General features: G+C 45.5%; 1 protein-coding gene across 5 annotated transcripts in view; it reads right to left on the bottom strand.

Moving 5' to 3' along the window:
- ME3 (malic enzyme 3) overlaps positions 1–16298 on the bottom strand; it is a 118454-nt gene that overhangs the window by 45282 nt on the left and 56874 nt on the right. For all 5 annotated transcript variants that reach the window (XM_046902271.1, XM_003640570.6, XM_015280299.4 and 2 more), the window contains 2 exons: positions 6929–7062; positions 5802–5951 (listed from right to left, as the gene is read on the bottom strand). In XM_046902271.1, coding sequence (XP_046758227.1) covers positions 5802–5951; positions 6929–7062 — 284 coding nt within the window. The remainder of the gene's footprint in view (positions 1–5801; positions 5952–6928; positions 7063–16298) is intronic.

The raw sequence follows: 16298 nt of genomic DNA, 5'->3' as shown, positions 1-16298 counted from the left end.
AGCCATGCTCTTCTTGCTTCATGCTTTGGTCCCATACTTAGGAGTGCCTCTCAGCTGCAAGCTCTTCCAGCCTCTCAGGGCTTCCTGAGCATTGTCCCCCTCACCCCTTTCACAGATCCCTTTCTTAAACTTATCACAAGACCAGGCTGCTCACGATGATGTTACATACACAGGGATTATAAAACACATCCAGCTTCTACACTGCTTTCAAGTGGCTCCTGGCAGAACCTTGCTGCTGGCATGAAGAGATGTTATGACACTTGGTGTTTAAATTACAGATTACCTAAAAGGATTTCAAAGCACAGGTTTGCAGACAATTCAAAACCCAATCTTCCCACTTGCTTTTGGTCTTCACTGATTTAGAATCATAGAATCACTCAGGTTGGAAAAGACCATGGATCATTGAATCCAACCATGACTCTTGCAGAAGAGAGAGTGCAGACAATTCAGTGGCTAGTGGCAAGTCTATGGGATTTACCCTGTATGTTCTAACTTCCATTTGGTCTCACAGAAGCATAGAATGGTTTGTCTTGGAAGGGACCTTTAAGCCCATTCACTTCCAACCCCTGCCATGGACTGGTTGGTCCCCACCAGCTCAGGCTGCCCAGGGCCCATCCAAACTGGCCTTGAGCACCTCCAGGGATGGGGCACCACAGTTCTCTGGGCAGCTGTGCCAGGGCCTCACCTCTGCTCTCAGTGAAAAATGGCTTTCTGAAATATGTCTAGAAATGGAAGGTAGCTTACTTTCCTGTCACTCTGATTGCACAACACAAATAAATAAATAAAGCCCTCAGCAGAGCCAGATCTGTTGACAAGACAGTTCTGTAGACTGACTGATGTTTCACTTGCTCATTTTTCATCAGGACAATGATCGTTATTCTGTCAGGCTTAATTTTAGCACCATCTGCATCCTGTTAGCTTTCATTCTCTGGGTTCCACTTCATTTCAACACGCCTTGCATTGTTCTGCAACCAGTCCTTGAGGATATTCAAATCTCCACAAAATGAACCTAAGCAAGTTTTGCCTGTGCCCATGGCTTTCCTCTGGTGGTGATACACCAACATCTTCCAGTCCTGCTCTCAGGATGCCAAAAGCTTTTGCAGAGCAGCTGACAACCATATATTTTCAAAAACCAGAATGCTCAGGAAGTATCCAGTGTCTTGAGAGGCTGTGGGTTGATGCCATTATAATAAGCTGTTCCTCACTATTTCATTATTATGCCCAGAGAGGCTGTGGATTCCCCATCCCTGGAGGTGTTCAAGACCAGGTAGGATGGGTCCCTGAGTAACCTGGTCTGGTACCAGATCTGGAGGTTGGTGGCCCTGCCCATGGCAGGGGAGTTGGAACTTGATGATCTCTGGGGTCCCTTCCAACCCAAGCCATTCTAGGATTCTGTGATTTTAGGATTACACAAGAACTAACACTCTGATTCCATGCTCTGAGATAAGTTCCCTTCCCCGCTTTCCCTTTGTGAAAAACTATGGAGTCTCTTTTCAGAGATACCGTCACGATTAAAAAAAGATCCCCCAAGCTGAAAAAAATACCTTTTTACCTGCAATGCAGATGTTCAGATCTGAGCTGCATAAGGGCACCCACAGCATTCACTATGCACGTTTTACATTGGAAAAGAATGAAAAAGCAGAAGAGGAAAAGATCATGGTATTACTACGTGCTTTTCTGCGCAGAGGACTTGCTTCAGTCTAGAGTCACAAACCACAGTCCTAAAGCTTTCAGGCTGGTAGAAGCCTTTCCTAGGACAACAGTGACTCTGTTAAGGGGATCAACTAACTGGAACTCCTCCTCCTCTTCCTTGTTTAGTGTCTCAGAAGGTTGCAGGCTCTGCTCTGCTACCTTTCATTCCCTTCCCCTACCAAATTTTTGATGAGGACGAAGGAACCTCAGGCTTTGAAAAGCAAACACTTCCAAGGCCCGTGTTCCTTCGTACTTAACAGAGCATCTCCCTTCCGTCCAGCACATCACAGGCTGCATCACAGCTGCTCAACATTAACAAACCTGCCCTCCATGAGCTTTCAGCAGCTTGCTCCAGCTTCTGCACATCCCTTTTTCCTCTGCCAGCACAACTGTTGAGTGAATAACCGGGGATGGATGGGTGGCATTGCTTCTTTCAGGTCCTGTGATGGGCTGGCACACTGGTGACCGGTACACTGTGTGGGGACCTTGACAATGTGAATGCATCTGCATCCCCTCACAATCTTTCCAGAACTTGCAGAGACAAACGTGACTGCAGATTTTCCTAATACAGCTACAACCCCAAGAACCTGCAACACCAGCTTATAGTTATAGAATGGCTTGGGTTGGAAGGGACCTCAGAGATCACACAGTTCCAACTCCCTGCAGTGGGCAGGGTTGCTAACCACTAAATGAGGCACCAACTCAGGCTGCACAGAGCCCCATCCAACCTGGCACTGAATACCTCCAAGGAAGGGGTACCACAGTTTCTCTTCTCTTTTCTGCCACTAAACAGAGCAAACCTGTGTTTTCAGACTGTCAGCTCAATGGCTTTTCAAAAGGAAGGAACAGCAGGTGTCAGATGCCACGTGGAGCAGGTGAGGCTGCTGATACCTGCACAGGGTGCTGAGTGCTGGTGTGGGAGAAGAACTCCAACCATCAGCCCCATACATGCACAGGTGAAAAAGCTGGTACACAGGTAAAAGGGGCACTGAGTTATGACAGCAGTATGCAGCAAACAGAATGTGCAGCTGTGCCAACACTGATAAACACATTCTGATGAGAGAAGCCCCGCTGGACCTCGTAGGAATAATTTGAGATGCTCTTGTACAAGATTTGCCTTGTAAGCAAGTTACTTACGCTTTAATGTTACCACGTTCAGCCTTGAAATATAAAATCAAGCACTAATGGGGCTAACAGAGATCTCAACACAGGGAAGAGGCTTATTGCATTCATGGGTCACTAATTTCTGCTGCTGAGGCTGCAGACAGACTGCATAATAATCTGCAGACCTCCCTCCCCCCATAAGCTTGCTGTATACAAGTCAAGCCATGCTGGTGCACCATGGGATATTTTAAGCTGAGATATCTCCAATTTCCCCCGCCCGATCAAGGGCGTTAATGTGATGGTTTGGATGAAAAGGTAATTGCTGCAGCAAACATTCCAAATTTCCAAAGAGTTGAGCTGGGAGGTTTAGGGAGATTTTGATTCACTGAAGAGGTGATCCAAAACTAACAAGACAAAGTTCCCAGCAGGACGCAGAGCAATGAGAAATGCACAATTACAAAGCTGCATAAATCTGGTGGAGTAATCGTACCAAAGAAAGGATTCATAGCGTGTGCTTCAGGAGACACAGAGCCAAAGGGGAGGTGACCTGGTCAGGGCAGCAACAGTCCCAAGCAGGAAAGCCACCAGGCTGAGCACTGTTCCAGTTTCTGCTGTGAAAAGGTTATCATAGAGAGGATTGCATCCGCAGACATCATTTAGGTCAGACATTAGGGGGAAAATACTGTCTACTCGTATGAGAGCTAAACACTGGAATGGTTTATGCAGAAATGCCTTATTGCATATTTAAAATAAAGTGTAATCAGCTAATGAACAGGATCATGATGAGGCTTCCTGTGGCAGCAGAGCAAAACTGAGCAGCTTGGAAATTCTCCCCAGTTCTAGCTCCAAGAGGGTAGATTTAGGTTAGATGTAAGGAAAAAGTCTTCTACCGTGAGGGTGGTGAGGCACTGAAACAGGCTGCCCAGAGATGTGGTGGATGCCCCATCCCTGGAGGCTTTGAAGGCAAGGCTGGATCAGGCCCTGAGCAACCTGATTGAGCTGTGGTGTCCCTGTTCACTGCAGGGGAGTTGGGCCAGACGGCCTTCAGAGGTCCCTTCCAACTCTAAGGATTCTATGATTCTGTGATTCTGTGTTGTGCACTTCCTATAACAACTGTGAGATACGTCAGGATGTAAGGTTTATGTGGGGATCATTTTGTTTTAAAAACCTTCTGATGCAAATAAAATTGGGTGAGAAGAATTGCCTTCACAGGCAATCAGTGCAATGTAGGGGAACTAATATATGAAGAGTTAGAAATTCAAACTTCTTCTCCTAATAATTCCTGAGCTCCCCAGATCTACAGGTCCCAGTGATTTGAGCAGGAGGGGTTGGCATAGTACCCCGAGCTAAGCTTCTTGCAGGCAAGCTCCTGATGTACATAACGCACTCCAGGAGAGAAGATATTTGCTGTAAGACAATAAGACACAACTACAAAATAAGCACGCACGAATGCTTCTCGTTCTAATCTCATCACTTTGCACGATATAATAGCTCTTTGCTTTTTTGGAACCAAACCTCTAGTTTGCTAAAAAAAAATAATGTTTGATTAAAACCAAACCTGACGCTAGGCTGAAATTCACTCGCAGGAGGAATTCCGTGCCGTAGGAAATTCAGTGTGCTAAGGGTGTGACAGTCTGCCCTTTACTGCAGAAGCCACAGGCTGCAATCCAGAGCATCTCCAAGCCCAAATTCAGCAGTAAAACTGCCAGACTGTGAGAACAGATGTTCTTACCGCACTGGTGAAATAATGTGGGTTGAAAACATGAGAAAATAGTGAGTTAGAGAAAGGGGAGTTCTCCAATAGCAATGAATGCAGAAGAAGGTGAGCACACAAAGACTCTTCTTCAGGATAACAGCGTAGCTGGGATGGAAAAGAAGCAAAAGTCCCAAATGCTGTTGGAATTTTTTGCAAGGTAAAGGCAAACTGATGGCAGAAATGATGACTCGGTGATCTCTTGAGGTCCCTTCCAACCTCTGTGATCCCGTGGTTCTGTGCTTCTCTGAATTAAAATGGCTGTGCATGGAACTGGGGGTCAGAAATTGGCTGCTATGTGTCTTGGTTGGCTATCTTATCTATACTGTGTTATTCACCACCTGTTTACACAGCCTTCACATCTTCAACACCTGACTCATGGTCCCCACTGTGACGCCGAGTCGTTCAATAGAACATGCTTCAGTTTCCCCACCTATCCCTCTACTTTCAGCTGAAACCACAGTTAAATCCCATGCTCATGAAAAGCTTTTAAAATAGTATTGCTCCATTCCTTTACTATGTATATTTCCATATCTCAAGCAAAAGTGTTTATCTGCCTACTGGTACATTTCAAGGACAAAAAAAAAAAAAAAAAAAACAACAACAAAAAAAGAGCTTGCAAAGAAAACTGAAACTTCCTGCTGAATTTTCAGGATAGACCTAAAGCATATTTCAGAATGCTAATGAGAGGCTTATCTAAACAATAATCGTTAGGAGCAATTATGCAGAGCAGGGCCCTCCAACACAGTGCACAGCGATTAATGTTGCATCAATTACTCAGGAACTGTGTGGAGCAGAGAGGCAGGCACTGATGCGGAGCAGCATCTCCTTTGAAAACGATTTTTGTGGGGTGGTTTGTGGGAAGTGCACTGAGAAAATAAAAATCAGCACAGTGTATCCCAAATGCAACGATTACTCAAAAGCCAGCACTGCAGAAGGAGCTCTGTGCTCCCATGACTGCAGCTGGGGAAGGGGTGCAACCATAAATTCAGAGAGACATTTGGAGCTGGGTTACAGACTGTGCAGTACTGTTGGAGAACAAAACCACTCTGTTCACTGTTTATAAGAAGAAGGCACAGCTATTCTCAACTCCCCAGCTCATCATCAAACATACACACGAAGCTGCCTGATAGCCCATCTTTTGATTAGGGATGAAGTTTTAGATGTTTCGGGCCACCCACATCAAGATGGGCTGTTGGCACAAAAGCAATATTCACACGAAAGAAGGGGCAAGAATGGTCTTTTCACTCACCGTGGCCTCCTGAAAGCCAACCCGTACTGCTGACACGCCAGGCCAACTGTTGGGGTGTAAACGATGGGCATGAACCTCTCAATGTCGGAGGTCAGCACTCGATAAAACAGCTTCTCATTCCTGTCTTGTAATGTCATAAGAACAATATACCTTGAAAATGAAATAAAAGAGATATGTATCAGCACTTACGGATGTTGGCAGTTTCATAGAGAGAAACAGTTGGCTCCCTCTGCATGTACTCAGTTCTGCAAAGCCCTGACCCTCCTAAGGGCTACAGCACGAACAGTGCTACATCATCCTATGATTCTGTGATCATGAACAGACACTTCAGGCAGAATTTCCCGGAGGGCCTGACCAGCTCTACTGACAGCTTACAGGGTTAAGAGAGCTGGAAATCAGACCTATGCATACCAGCAGAATTTTTCTGCATTAGAAAACATGCAATGGAAACAGAGACATAATCTTGTTCATCACAATCTGCTACGCAGTCTGTATGGCTGTATATACCCACAGGCAAATGTAAGCACACACATTTCAGATCACCATCTTTCTGAAAGTATTTCTGCAAAACCTCCCTCTGTTATCCCACTCCCTCAGTCACGAAACACAGGATGATAGCTAAATCCAGCATTCCAAAAAGAACTAACGCAAAAATATCAGTGCTATCAATGCACATCATTACTTCTGGTTTTGTTATTTTAGGTGTTGCTTTTGTTTTCTTTTCCTACCAGTTGGTTGGTTCTTTCTGCTCTTCCCTCCATTATTCTAGAGACTACCCTAATGAGCATGCAGATAGGTGCATAGAACATGAGAGCACTGGGGCACGAGCTGCCTTTTTGTTGGGCATTTGTACATAAAGGAGAGTGATCCACCAGGTTAATGCCAGAGCTCTCCAGCAATATGCTAGTAGAAGAAAAGCAATAGCAGTGCTATACTGGGACAGGAATGGAATGCAATTGACAGCAGACAGGCCAGAGTAAACATTAAACACTACTGATGGGTGCAAAAAGAGTGACTCTAAAGGAAACCCCAGTGCTTCGAAACAGGATCCTCAAGTCTTCCAAAGGACTTTAAAGAACCATGACTTAAAGGGGAAGGAAGGAGGAAATGAGATGTTTTTGACATACTTGTCTAGATCATTTGTTTTGTTCTCGTAGTTTTTCATGACACGGAGAACCTGAACATCTTGGCTCAAGAAGCAGGGAGGCAGGAGGCCATGAATTCCCAGCTGCAGCCTCTCTTTAAGTGTGAAAGCCATTCCCTGGGGAGAAAAGGGGAAGGCAGGATCAGTCAGCAAAATACACACTGGCAGATGCACCCCAATTAGAAAAGCAGAAGGGATCCGCAGAACATGTTCTCATACTGTCAAAATGTCCACTCCCAGACAGTGATTCCCCTTCATGATGGCAGACAGCACCATACAGGTGCAGGTGTGTCCCCCAGGAATGTTCACTCCCCAGAAACACCACAGCTACTGAACCACCAGGGCTGCAGTCTCCAGGGAGACCTCATTGTGTCTTCCTAGTGCTTAAAAGGAGCTTATAAACAGGAGGGAAATCAACTTTTTACATGGGCAGATAGTGACAGGACAAGGAGCAATGGCTTCAAAACAAAAGAGGAGGTTTAGGTTAGATGTTAGGAGGAAATTCTTTACTCTGAGGGCGGTGAGGCCCTGGCCAGAGAGCTGTGGGTGCCCCATCCCTGGAGGTGCTCAAGGCCAGGTTGGATGGGCCTTGGGCAGCCTGAGCTTGTGGGGGGCAACCAGCCCATGGCAGGGGGTTGGAGCATTCCATCATTCCATGATTAGCTCACACCTACTCGTTTCAATGACCTGGAAACTCCGCTACTGCAGTTTATCTTTTATAAATATCATGCTTCGATTTAGACACTGAATACTCTTACCATACTCATCTGCTTCACATAGTTTCTGTGTTTCCATCAGCCATGCATTTCCATGTTACAACATGTATTATGGCATATTAGGAGCATGGAAGACAGACTTGGTGTGTCTTTCTCAGTGCCAATCTCATTGTCCACAGGCTCCCTTTTTGAAGGAGCACGCAGGGTGCCATACATCCTATAAGAAAGCTCATCCTGCCCACAGCTGAAGATCAAACTCTAGATTGCACGGGAAATCCCTGCTTTTAAGGGACAATTTGACCTTTCTTAAGCATAAGCCTGAGTGTATCCCACTCCCACGTGTGTGTTCAGAGGAGCAGCAGCATCCTGCAGCAGGCTCAGTCCACTGAGCAGCAGTGGTAAATGCATTCTGCAGTCTGGGAAGAAGATTATAAAAGCTCTTAGTCTTTAATTAATAGGATTTCTGCTATTCTTATACCAAATTAGACAGCAGGACAGAAGGAAACATTTTCAGAAGTCTGAAGAGCTTTAATCCTAATGAAAACTTCACCCATAACTAACCAACCGAGTTGTATCTTGATGAAGAACTGGCAGTAAATTATTCAAAATCAGTAATTATTGGTACACTACTCAAGCAAACAGAGAAATGCTTGAAAAAATCGTAATGAGCAGCTTTATGAGTATATAGCTGTTAAACTGCTGTTTTCCTCAGGGCTCTGGTGTTAATCTACGGCAAATAGCTGTTATTAGTGCTGCACAAGAGGATATATCTGGATGAAGTTGTATCTGGCAGCCTTCCACCACCTCCTGTTGCTTGTTCCTGTCCCCGTGCCACCCCAACGCATGTGCCAGCACAAGCATTTGTGGGGTCACATGGTTAATGAGGGAGAGGAAGGAGCGGGATTAAAAATAACCAGGTCATTGAGCTGTGAGCAGCTCCCCGGGCTGACACACACGGTCAGTCGTGGGAATGGGCCGCTGTGAGAGCCCTGCACTTGTCCATGGCACGACTGCTGCCGAGAACGTGTGCCAGGCCATCAGCAGGGACACAGCAACCTGGCAGAGACTACACGGTGATGGAGGGAAGGGCCAGAACTGATTCTCCGATGTGCCAGATCCATGGCTTGCACGTAGTGTGACACTTCTGCTAAGTGGTGTGGTAGCACAAGTTAAGAAAAGTCTTTATGGATTTCATAGAATCATAGACTAGAATCATAGAATCATTAAGGTAGGAAAAGACCACTAAGATCACCCAGTCCAACCATCCACCGACCACCAGTACTTCCCACGTGCATCAATACTACATCTGCCCTTTCCTTAAACACCCCCAGGGACGGTGACTCCTCCACCCCCCTGGCAGCCTGTCCAGTGCCTCACCGCTCTTTATGAGAAGAATTTTTCCTAATATCCAACCCGAACCTCTCCTGGTGCAACTTGAGGCCATCCCCTCTCATCCTATCGCTGTTACCTGGGAGAAGAGGCCGATCTCACCTCACTATAGCCTCCTTTCAGGGAGCTGTAGAGAGTGATAAGGTCTCTCCTGAGCCTCCTCTTCTCCAGACCAAACAATCCCAGTTCCCTCATCCACTACGCATAAGATTTGTGCTCCAGACCCCTCACAGCTCCATTGTCATTCTCCAGACACACTCCAGGGCCTCAATGTCTTTTTTGTAGTGAGGGGCCCAAAACTGAACGCAGCATTTGAGGTGTGACCTCACCAGTGCCGACTACAGGGGGAAAGGACATTCAGCCTCTGGGACATCTAAGAAGAAATGCTCCCTATGCCACAAGCCTTTTCTTAATTTTTCTGCTCTGTGTCAGGCCAGAACCAAGCACTTCCCAAATCTTTGATGCAGGACCATGACAAAGAGGAATCATTCCCATTGGCCCAGCAGCAGTCAGCAGATGCGTGGAGGCAGCGCTCAGTATTTCCCTGCCAAACCCATGAGCAGCTCCACGAGCCCTGTGCTGGTAGATGGATGTTACATCAGGACGTGGCTGGTTTTGCTGCAATGTCTGACATTTCTGATGCAAATTTCCTTCCCGGACCTGACAATCCTTTCCCCCGAAGAGTTTCCCAGCAGAACTGGTATGTTCCCACAAGATAAAGCTTGAGTTTTTATGAGTCATCATTTTTTTTTTTTTTTTTAATTTAAAGAAAAACATTCTCATCAGAAAATTTGCATTCATTTCTATTCTCCAGACCAGAGTCTGCTGAAATGCCGGACCAAGATCAACACTGGACATCAGCTCTAAGGCACTGCTTGGCTTTGAGCTAACACTACTGTATCACAGCAGGGAAAACACAGCTACCATGAATGTCAAAGCTTATCTGCAATGAATAGGAAAAAAAAAAAAAAAGATAATCACAGTTTTAAACCATTTACTTCCTGCAACCTTTGAACCTGGAGGATAGATAAGGGGAGACAGAAATATTTGGCACTAATACTCCACTTGCTTGCCCAGAGTCACATCAGAGCAGACCCGGACGCAGCCTCATGCTGTGGTAGCAGTGAAGCTCAGCAAAGCTGTGCTGCTCACTCTTCCAAGGGAGAAAGGGATAGGGAAGGTAGAAACACAGCATCCTAAATATTTATCTCCCCAGCCACTTAAACTCATCTTGTAGCATTTTTTCATTATGTATAAAAAGGCTTTTCGGTTATTTTCCACCTATTAAGATAGTGAATATTTCATCAAATTTTCACACACATACTTAATACAAGAGGTTTTCTTCCCAGTTAATCCCAGCACATCCCTATTCAAAATAATGCTATGATGCCTTACAGAAGCAGCAGTCTTCATGCCTACCAATGCCCTTTGTAAAAATGTTGTGTATTTTTTACAAGTGGTTGGGCTGTCTGAACACCCCCTCCAAGGCTGTGCAGCCAGGAGCATCCAGCTCTCCTTATCCAGCGAGAGCTGCCATCAGTGTGCAGGTGCCATGAAGGTGGAGTGCCTGTATTTGGCCATGTGCCCTTCAGGCCTGCAGGGCTGTTTTCTCCTTCTTCAGGGCACTCTCCAGCATGCTGCTCCAGTTCCAGATCTGGGTGCCCTGACTCGTTGCCTTTCTCTAGAGACAGAAGGGCTGAGAAGTGTGCAGCAGCAAGCTCGGTCACCTCCTGAAGTGGTATTGGGAATGAAAATTAATAATTCATATCATTAAGTAGATTCAAAAGGGAGCACAGCGTTAGCACCCCTGGTCAGTCAGACATCTGACATCACCACCTCACTGCACTTCTGCACTCGCTGCATCCAAACGAGCAGTGCCAGTAGAAGGACTCTCATACTGGGGCAACTGCAGCTGTGTGCGATGAGGAAGCTGCTGCCTTCCCAACCACTGACAGCTCTGAAATGCTTTTACATGCAGAGTTGGTCCATCGCAGAACAGCTCCGTGGCCGGGAGCAGAGCTCTGCAGGTCCAGGAGCAGGACCCCTGGCTGAAGCCTTACATTCATGGGAACAGCACAGCGTGAAATGAATTTGGAAACACACTCTGCCTCAGATCAAAAGCTGGAATTCATGGAGCTCTCGCTATGTTTAAGATTAAAGCTTTTGGGGATGGATTTCTTTTCTTTTTCTTTTTTTTTTTAAGGCTGCCTGAAAGCCATATTGTACCACTCTTTTTCTGGTCTTGAAAGGTCTAATGATTAGAAGGTGAGCCACTGCCCTGCAGAGCTAAAGCCAGGTGCTACAGTTCATTTATAAATGTGTGGGGAATGAGTTGTCATGGAGAGGGCAGATGCTATGTCACTGACCAACAACAAAGGCCAAAATGTCTGCTGCCCACCAGGCTTCATGCTCTGTGGAGGCTGAGTAAAGGGGTTTTGTGCTGAAAAGGAACCTCAGATGCTTCTGGTTTCTTATCTCTGACAGCACCAAGCCCATAGGTGGCAGCAAGTCTGTTAAAGCCACTTATTTCAGAACCTGAAGGCCGAGCCAATTCTCAGACAACAATTAGCATTGTCACCACTTGCCCTCTCCAGCAGTGAAAGGAGCTGATTCACTCAGATGAACACAAGCAGGAGGGATGCAAGCTTGGCTTAGCTTTGTCATTTACTCATTGTAGATCGTACTTCCATCAGTGGGAACAAAGATACAAAATCATAGTTACTAGCACATCAGGAAACTGTAGTTGAGGTGGTGGGGGCTCAGGGAACTTAGAGATTCTGGAGGAGCATGGCAGAGCCAGGAGATCCTCCTGCTTCTTTTTTAGTCTTGTCCTGTGTAGTGCTTCCACTTTGGAAAAGCTGTATTGAAAATATTTACATAAAAAGGAAGGGAAGGAAGCATACTGGAAGGGTAAACCTTTATCTTCTCATTTTAAATGTCTTGTAGCTTCTTACTACCTTTAATTTGCACATGTGTGTGCACTTATGCTTGGAAAAGAACCAAACCCACAGTGTTTGGGGTACATGGAAGCCATCACCATGTCTTATCTGAAAGCTGGAAAGATTTCTCCCTGCACCTTCTCTGCAGTTATTGCTGAGCAAATCTTTTATTGACCATGATTTACAAAGTCTTCTTATAGTGCCATTCCTTCTTTATGGGTTCAAAGTCACAAGCTGAAAAATCCCATGCTCTTGGCCATCTCCTTTGTTACAAAGTGATATGATCATGGATTTCTAATCCTCTCATATCCTTGTTCCTTCCTCTCCCACAGAGCTGGAGAATGCTAAAAAAAAAACCCTCCAAGACAGAGATAGTTAAGCAACTGAATTCCATGTTTGTTTCAGCTCCTGGGGAACCACCTTCAGTGCGCTCCACTACCAATGGAAGCTGCCCCTACTATTAAAGAGGTTTCACCAGTAAATGTTTTGCTTCCTCTCAATGGATTAGAGCTGTATATTTTCATTCCCATTCTCATCTTTATCTCAACCTGCAACAGCGACTCTTGTAAGGGTGACCAGAACAAAATGGTTTGCCCAGAGACGTTATGGATGCTCCGTCCCTGGAGACACTCAAGGTCGGGCTGATGGGGTTCTGAGCACCTGATGGAGCTGTAGATGTCCCTGTTCATTGCAGGCCTTTAAGGACCCCTTCTGTTTCAAACTATCCTGTGATTGTATGATTCTGTAACAAAGTCCATGCATCAAACCCCTCACTGTACAGGAACATGATGGCTGCAATGGGCATGTGGCAGGCTCACAGGCAAAAAGCAGCAGAGCCATGGTGTTCCCACACGTTACTGGAGATTTATCTCAATGAGCAAATCTCATAAGCAGAATGTCTTCAGGGCTTTATTCATTAATTCGTAGGAGGAATGTCAGCACGAAGCCCCTCACCTTGTTTTCAGACAGCAGGGGTACAGCTCTAGCCTGAATTTAGCAGAGAACTCATTACTCTTCCCACAGTTTGCCAGCCTCCAGGGCACTAATTTTTCCTCCATAGAAAACAAAACAAAACAAAAAAATCCATATGCTAGAAATTATGCGTGTTTTGTCTGCAAACAAGAATCTGTTGGTCTGAGTGAAAGATTTTTCAAACTGAGCTAGACAGACTTCCCCAAAGAGCAGCTGGTTTGGCTGAGTGGTTTTGTGAAGGCTCTGTAACTTCACAGATAGTTAAAAATAGCTTTGTTTTCTTCTTATCAGGAAAGGTGGAGATAGACAATTAATACCAAGTAAGATAGGACATGATACAGCTGTTGTATTTTTTTTATAAGAAACTCAAATTTGGGGCTAAAATCAATGCCTTGTTTTCTTTCCACAAGAGAAAAATCAAGACCTCATAGACTTCTGTATGAGTTAATGGGAATAATTCTTTGCCTTAAGTGAGAAATAGATTAGGGTGACTTCTTTTTTTTTCTTTTATTACTAGCTTTGAACATGTCTTTACAAGTATGAAGTGCACTGATAAGGGAGAAGAGTAAAATCAGTGCATGGAGGATAGATAGGACCACCATGCTACAGAAGGACTTGATTTTAAAGGGTGATACACAGTACCTGCACACACAGAAGTAGCAGAGTATAAGTGTTCCTGTGTGGATGAGTGTAAAACCTGAAGTGCCCACTGACTGCCCCTTCCTTTATATCAAATGCTTGATTCAGAAGGGAGTACTGATGGAGCAAGTAGTTTTGATGTTAAGTTTTGTCCTACAGACAAGCACAGGGCAGATTCCTGAGGCAAAGCCCAAATTCTTGGCCTCCTATCAAAATAGCCCATGTGACTTTGGCTCCCAGATCCCACTGGATTGGCTTTCTCAACTCTCAAGAAAAGGAAAACATCCTGGTAACAACTACACGATTCCCAGCCACCCTGTGCAATTCCTCATCTGTTTCACACGTACCACTGTCACACCTTTTTAATGTCAGTCAGTGAGTGCAACAAGCTAGCCCAGGACAGCTTTGTGGCTTATGGGCTTCTCATTTCTGTCTCAGCTTTGGGGGATGCTGTTCTTTCACTGTCTGCAGAGAGTGAGCAGGGTAACATCAGTTTCTGTAAGAGCCCCACCAAGCACAAACTACAGTATTTCTGTCAGATTATGGCCGTTCCTATGATGCTGCAGACACACATTTCTCCCAGTTACGATGTTTTCCCCAGACAGGAAGAATTCTGCTTAAAAACACTTGCATTCCTAAGTCTATGAAAAACAGCCCTCATCCTCAACTTGGACAGGCAAATATGTCTGAGAACAAAGATCAAGGCAATTTGAAGGCTGAAATGTGATCCAAAACACTGAAAGAATACAGTTTTAAAAGCCAGTTTTACAATGTCTGGAAACTTCTCCCATCATGCATACACACAGCTGGTCATGTGAATTGTGGTTGCATATAATTTGGGTTCAGAGCCATAGCGAGCACCAACTTCCTTTTGAGGTTGCAGCAAATTACACACAATGAGACTGGCGTGCTTACTGCTCTCACGCAAACTGCTTTGTGCTGTGATTTTGGAGGATGGGAATCTCTCTTCAACTTACATATCCTTTGCTCTTACATCTCCAGGACGAGCACCTCCCAACCTTGAGGTTGCTCCAGAGGTGGGTTGGAGTGTGATTACCATTTGTGGATGATTTGCTGGTGGCTGTATTTGGTTGAACACCACTGGCACACAGCTGGCTGTTTCAGGAGGTCACTTGGGTGGAAGCTGAGCCTCAGTTAAGCCAACAGTAGTTTTGTTGCTGATTTTTATCAGAGTTTATTTCTCCACTGTACCATTCCCACATCCTCGTATGCTGCTCTGCTGAAGCTTTGTAGAAGGGGACAGTCAGCAGTGGCTTCTTGAGCAGTACCACATGCTCTCTGCTCATTCCCATCTAACCACAGCTTTGATAGCTGCTTAATGATATGTTATATACACCCGCCTCAGAGCACTATGGGCCAAAACGTTCAGATACCCCCTTAGATGAAAGATTCTTGAGAAAGACAATGTTTTCCTGTAAATTTAGGAATATGAGAGATGAGGAAGGGCCCTAAATAAGAAAACAGTCACCTCACTAAAACAAATACACTGGAAAAATCAACAGTAAGATCTTCTCCAATTATATAACCACTACTGGAAGATAACCAAGCACACAAGCAAACACAGTGCATCTCGCAGGAAATCTGTGTGAGCCTCCATTTCCCACTCGAGGCTCCAGGCCTCTTGTTTTCCCCTCATCACTTCTGCAGTCCATCTCACTGTGAGCTCTCTGCTGTACTCCAACACCGGCAGCTAGTGCAGAGAAATGGCCGCCGTCATGATGTGTGGGAAGCCCAAAGAATCATTAAGATTGGAAAAGACCACTAGGACCATCTAGTCCAACCATCAACCCACCACAAGGCCCAAGGCATGTGTGCCCAATGGCACTGCAATGCACCAGTGAAGAGGCAGACCTATAGCACCCTACTCTTGTATGGCCTATAATAAAGAGACATGGTAACACCACATTGGGCTTTTTTGGGGGCATGGTCTCTGTCTGTCTCTGATTAACGTGAGTCAGGAATCACAGCTGCTCCCTGTGAGGTTCACACTGGCTCTGTGATCAGAATCAGCCCCCACTCCTGGGACAAATTCCTGTGTATGGCTCCTCTCAGGAGGCAAGAGGAGGCCTTTGTGCTGCTGTAATAGGACAATAGGCAGTGGTTTCAAACTAAAAGTGGGAAGATTTAGATAAGATATAAAGAAACTTTTTTTATGATCATGGTAGTGAAGCACTAGAACAGGCTGGCCAAGGAGGTGGTGGATGCCCCATCCCTGGAGACACTCAAGGTCAGGCTGGATGGGGCGCTGAGCACCTAATGGAGCTGTAGGAGTCCCTGTTCGTCTAGTTGGACTAGATGGCCTTTAAGGGTCCCTTCCAACTGAAATGATTCTGTGATTCTATGACATGCAGCACAAATGCATGCCCTTTTCCAGCCCAGCCTCCATCCGGCCCTGCGATGATCTCCCCGCTGACCCCAGGGGCTGCTGTTTTGCCAAGCACATGTTTTGCTTTAGTGCTGAGATCAGTCATCCCACTGTCCAAATGGCTTTTGGCACCGCTAAGGAAAGTAGCTCGCCTACCGTGACTACCTCTGACCCGACCCCTCATCCTCCTCCTTCTCTGAATATTTTGCTTCTTTTTTTTTCTTCCTTTTTAATGCAGAGAGGAAAAGGGAAGATGCATAAAGTACTCATATACGTGTGAGCTGACCTTTCGGGTCTACAGCTCTCATCACC

Source organism: Gallus gallus, chromosome 1 (genome assembly GCF_016699485.2).
Source record: "Gallus gallus isolate bGalGal1 chromosome 1, bGalGal1.mat.broiler.GRCg7b, whole genome shotgun sequence".
Classification (NCBI taxonomy): Eukaryota; Metazoa; Chordata; class Aves; order Galliformes; family Phasianidae; genus Gallus; species Gallus gallus.
This window is presented reverse-complemented; position numbering and strand designations above follow the sequence as displayed.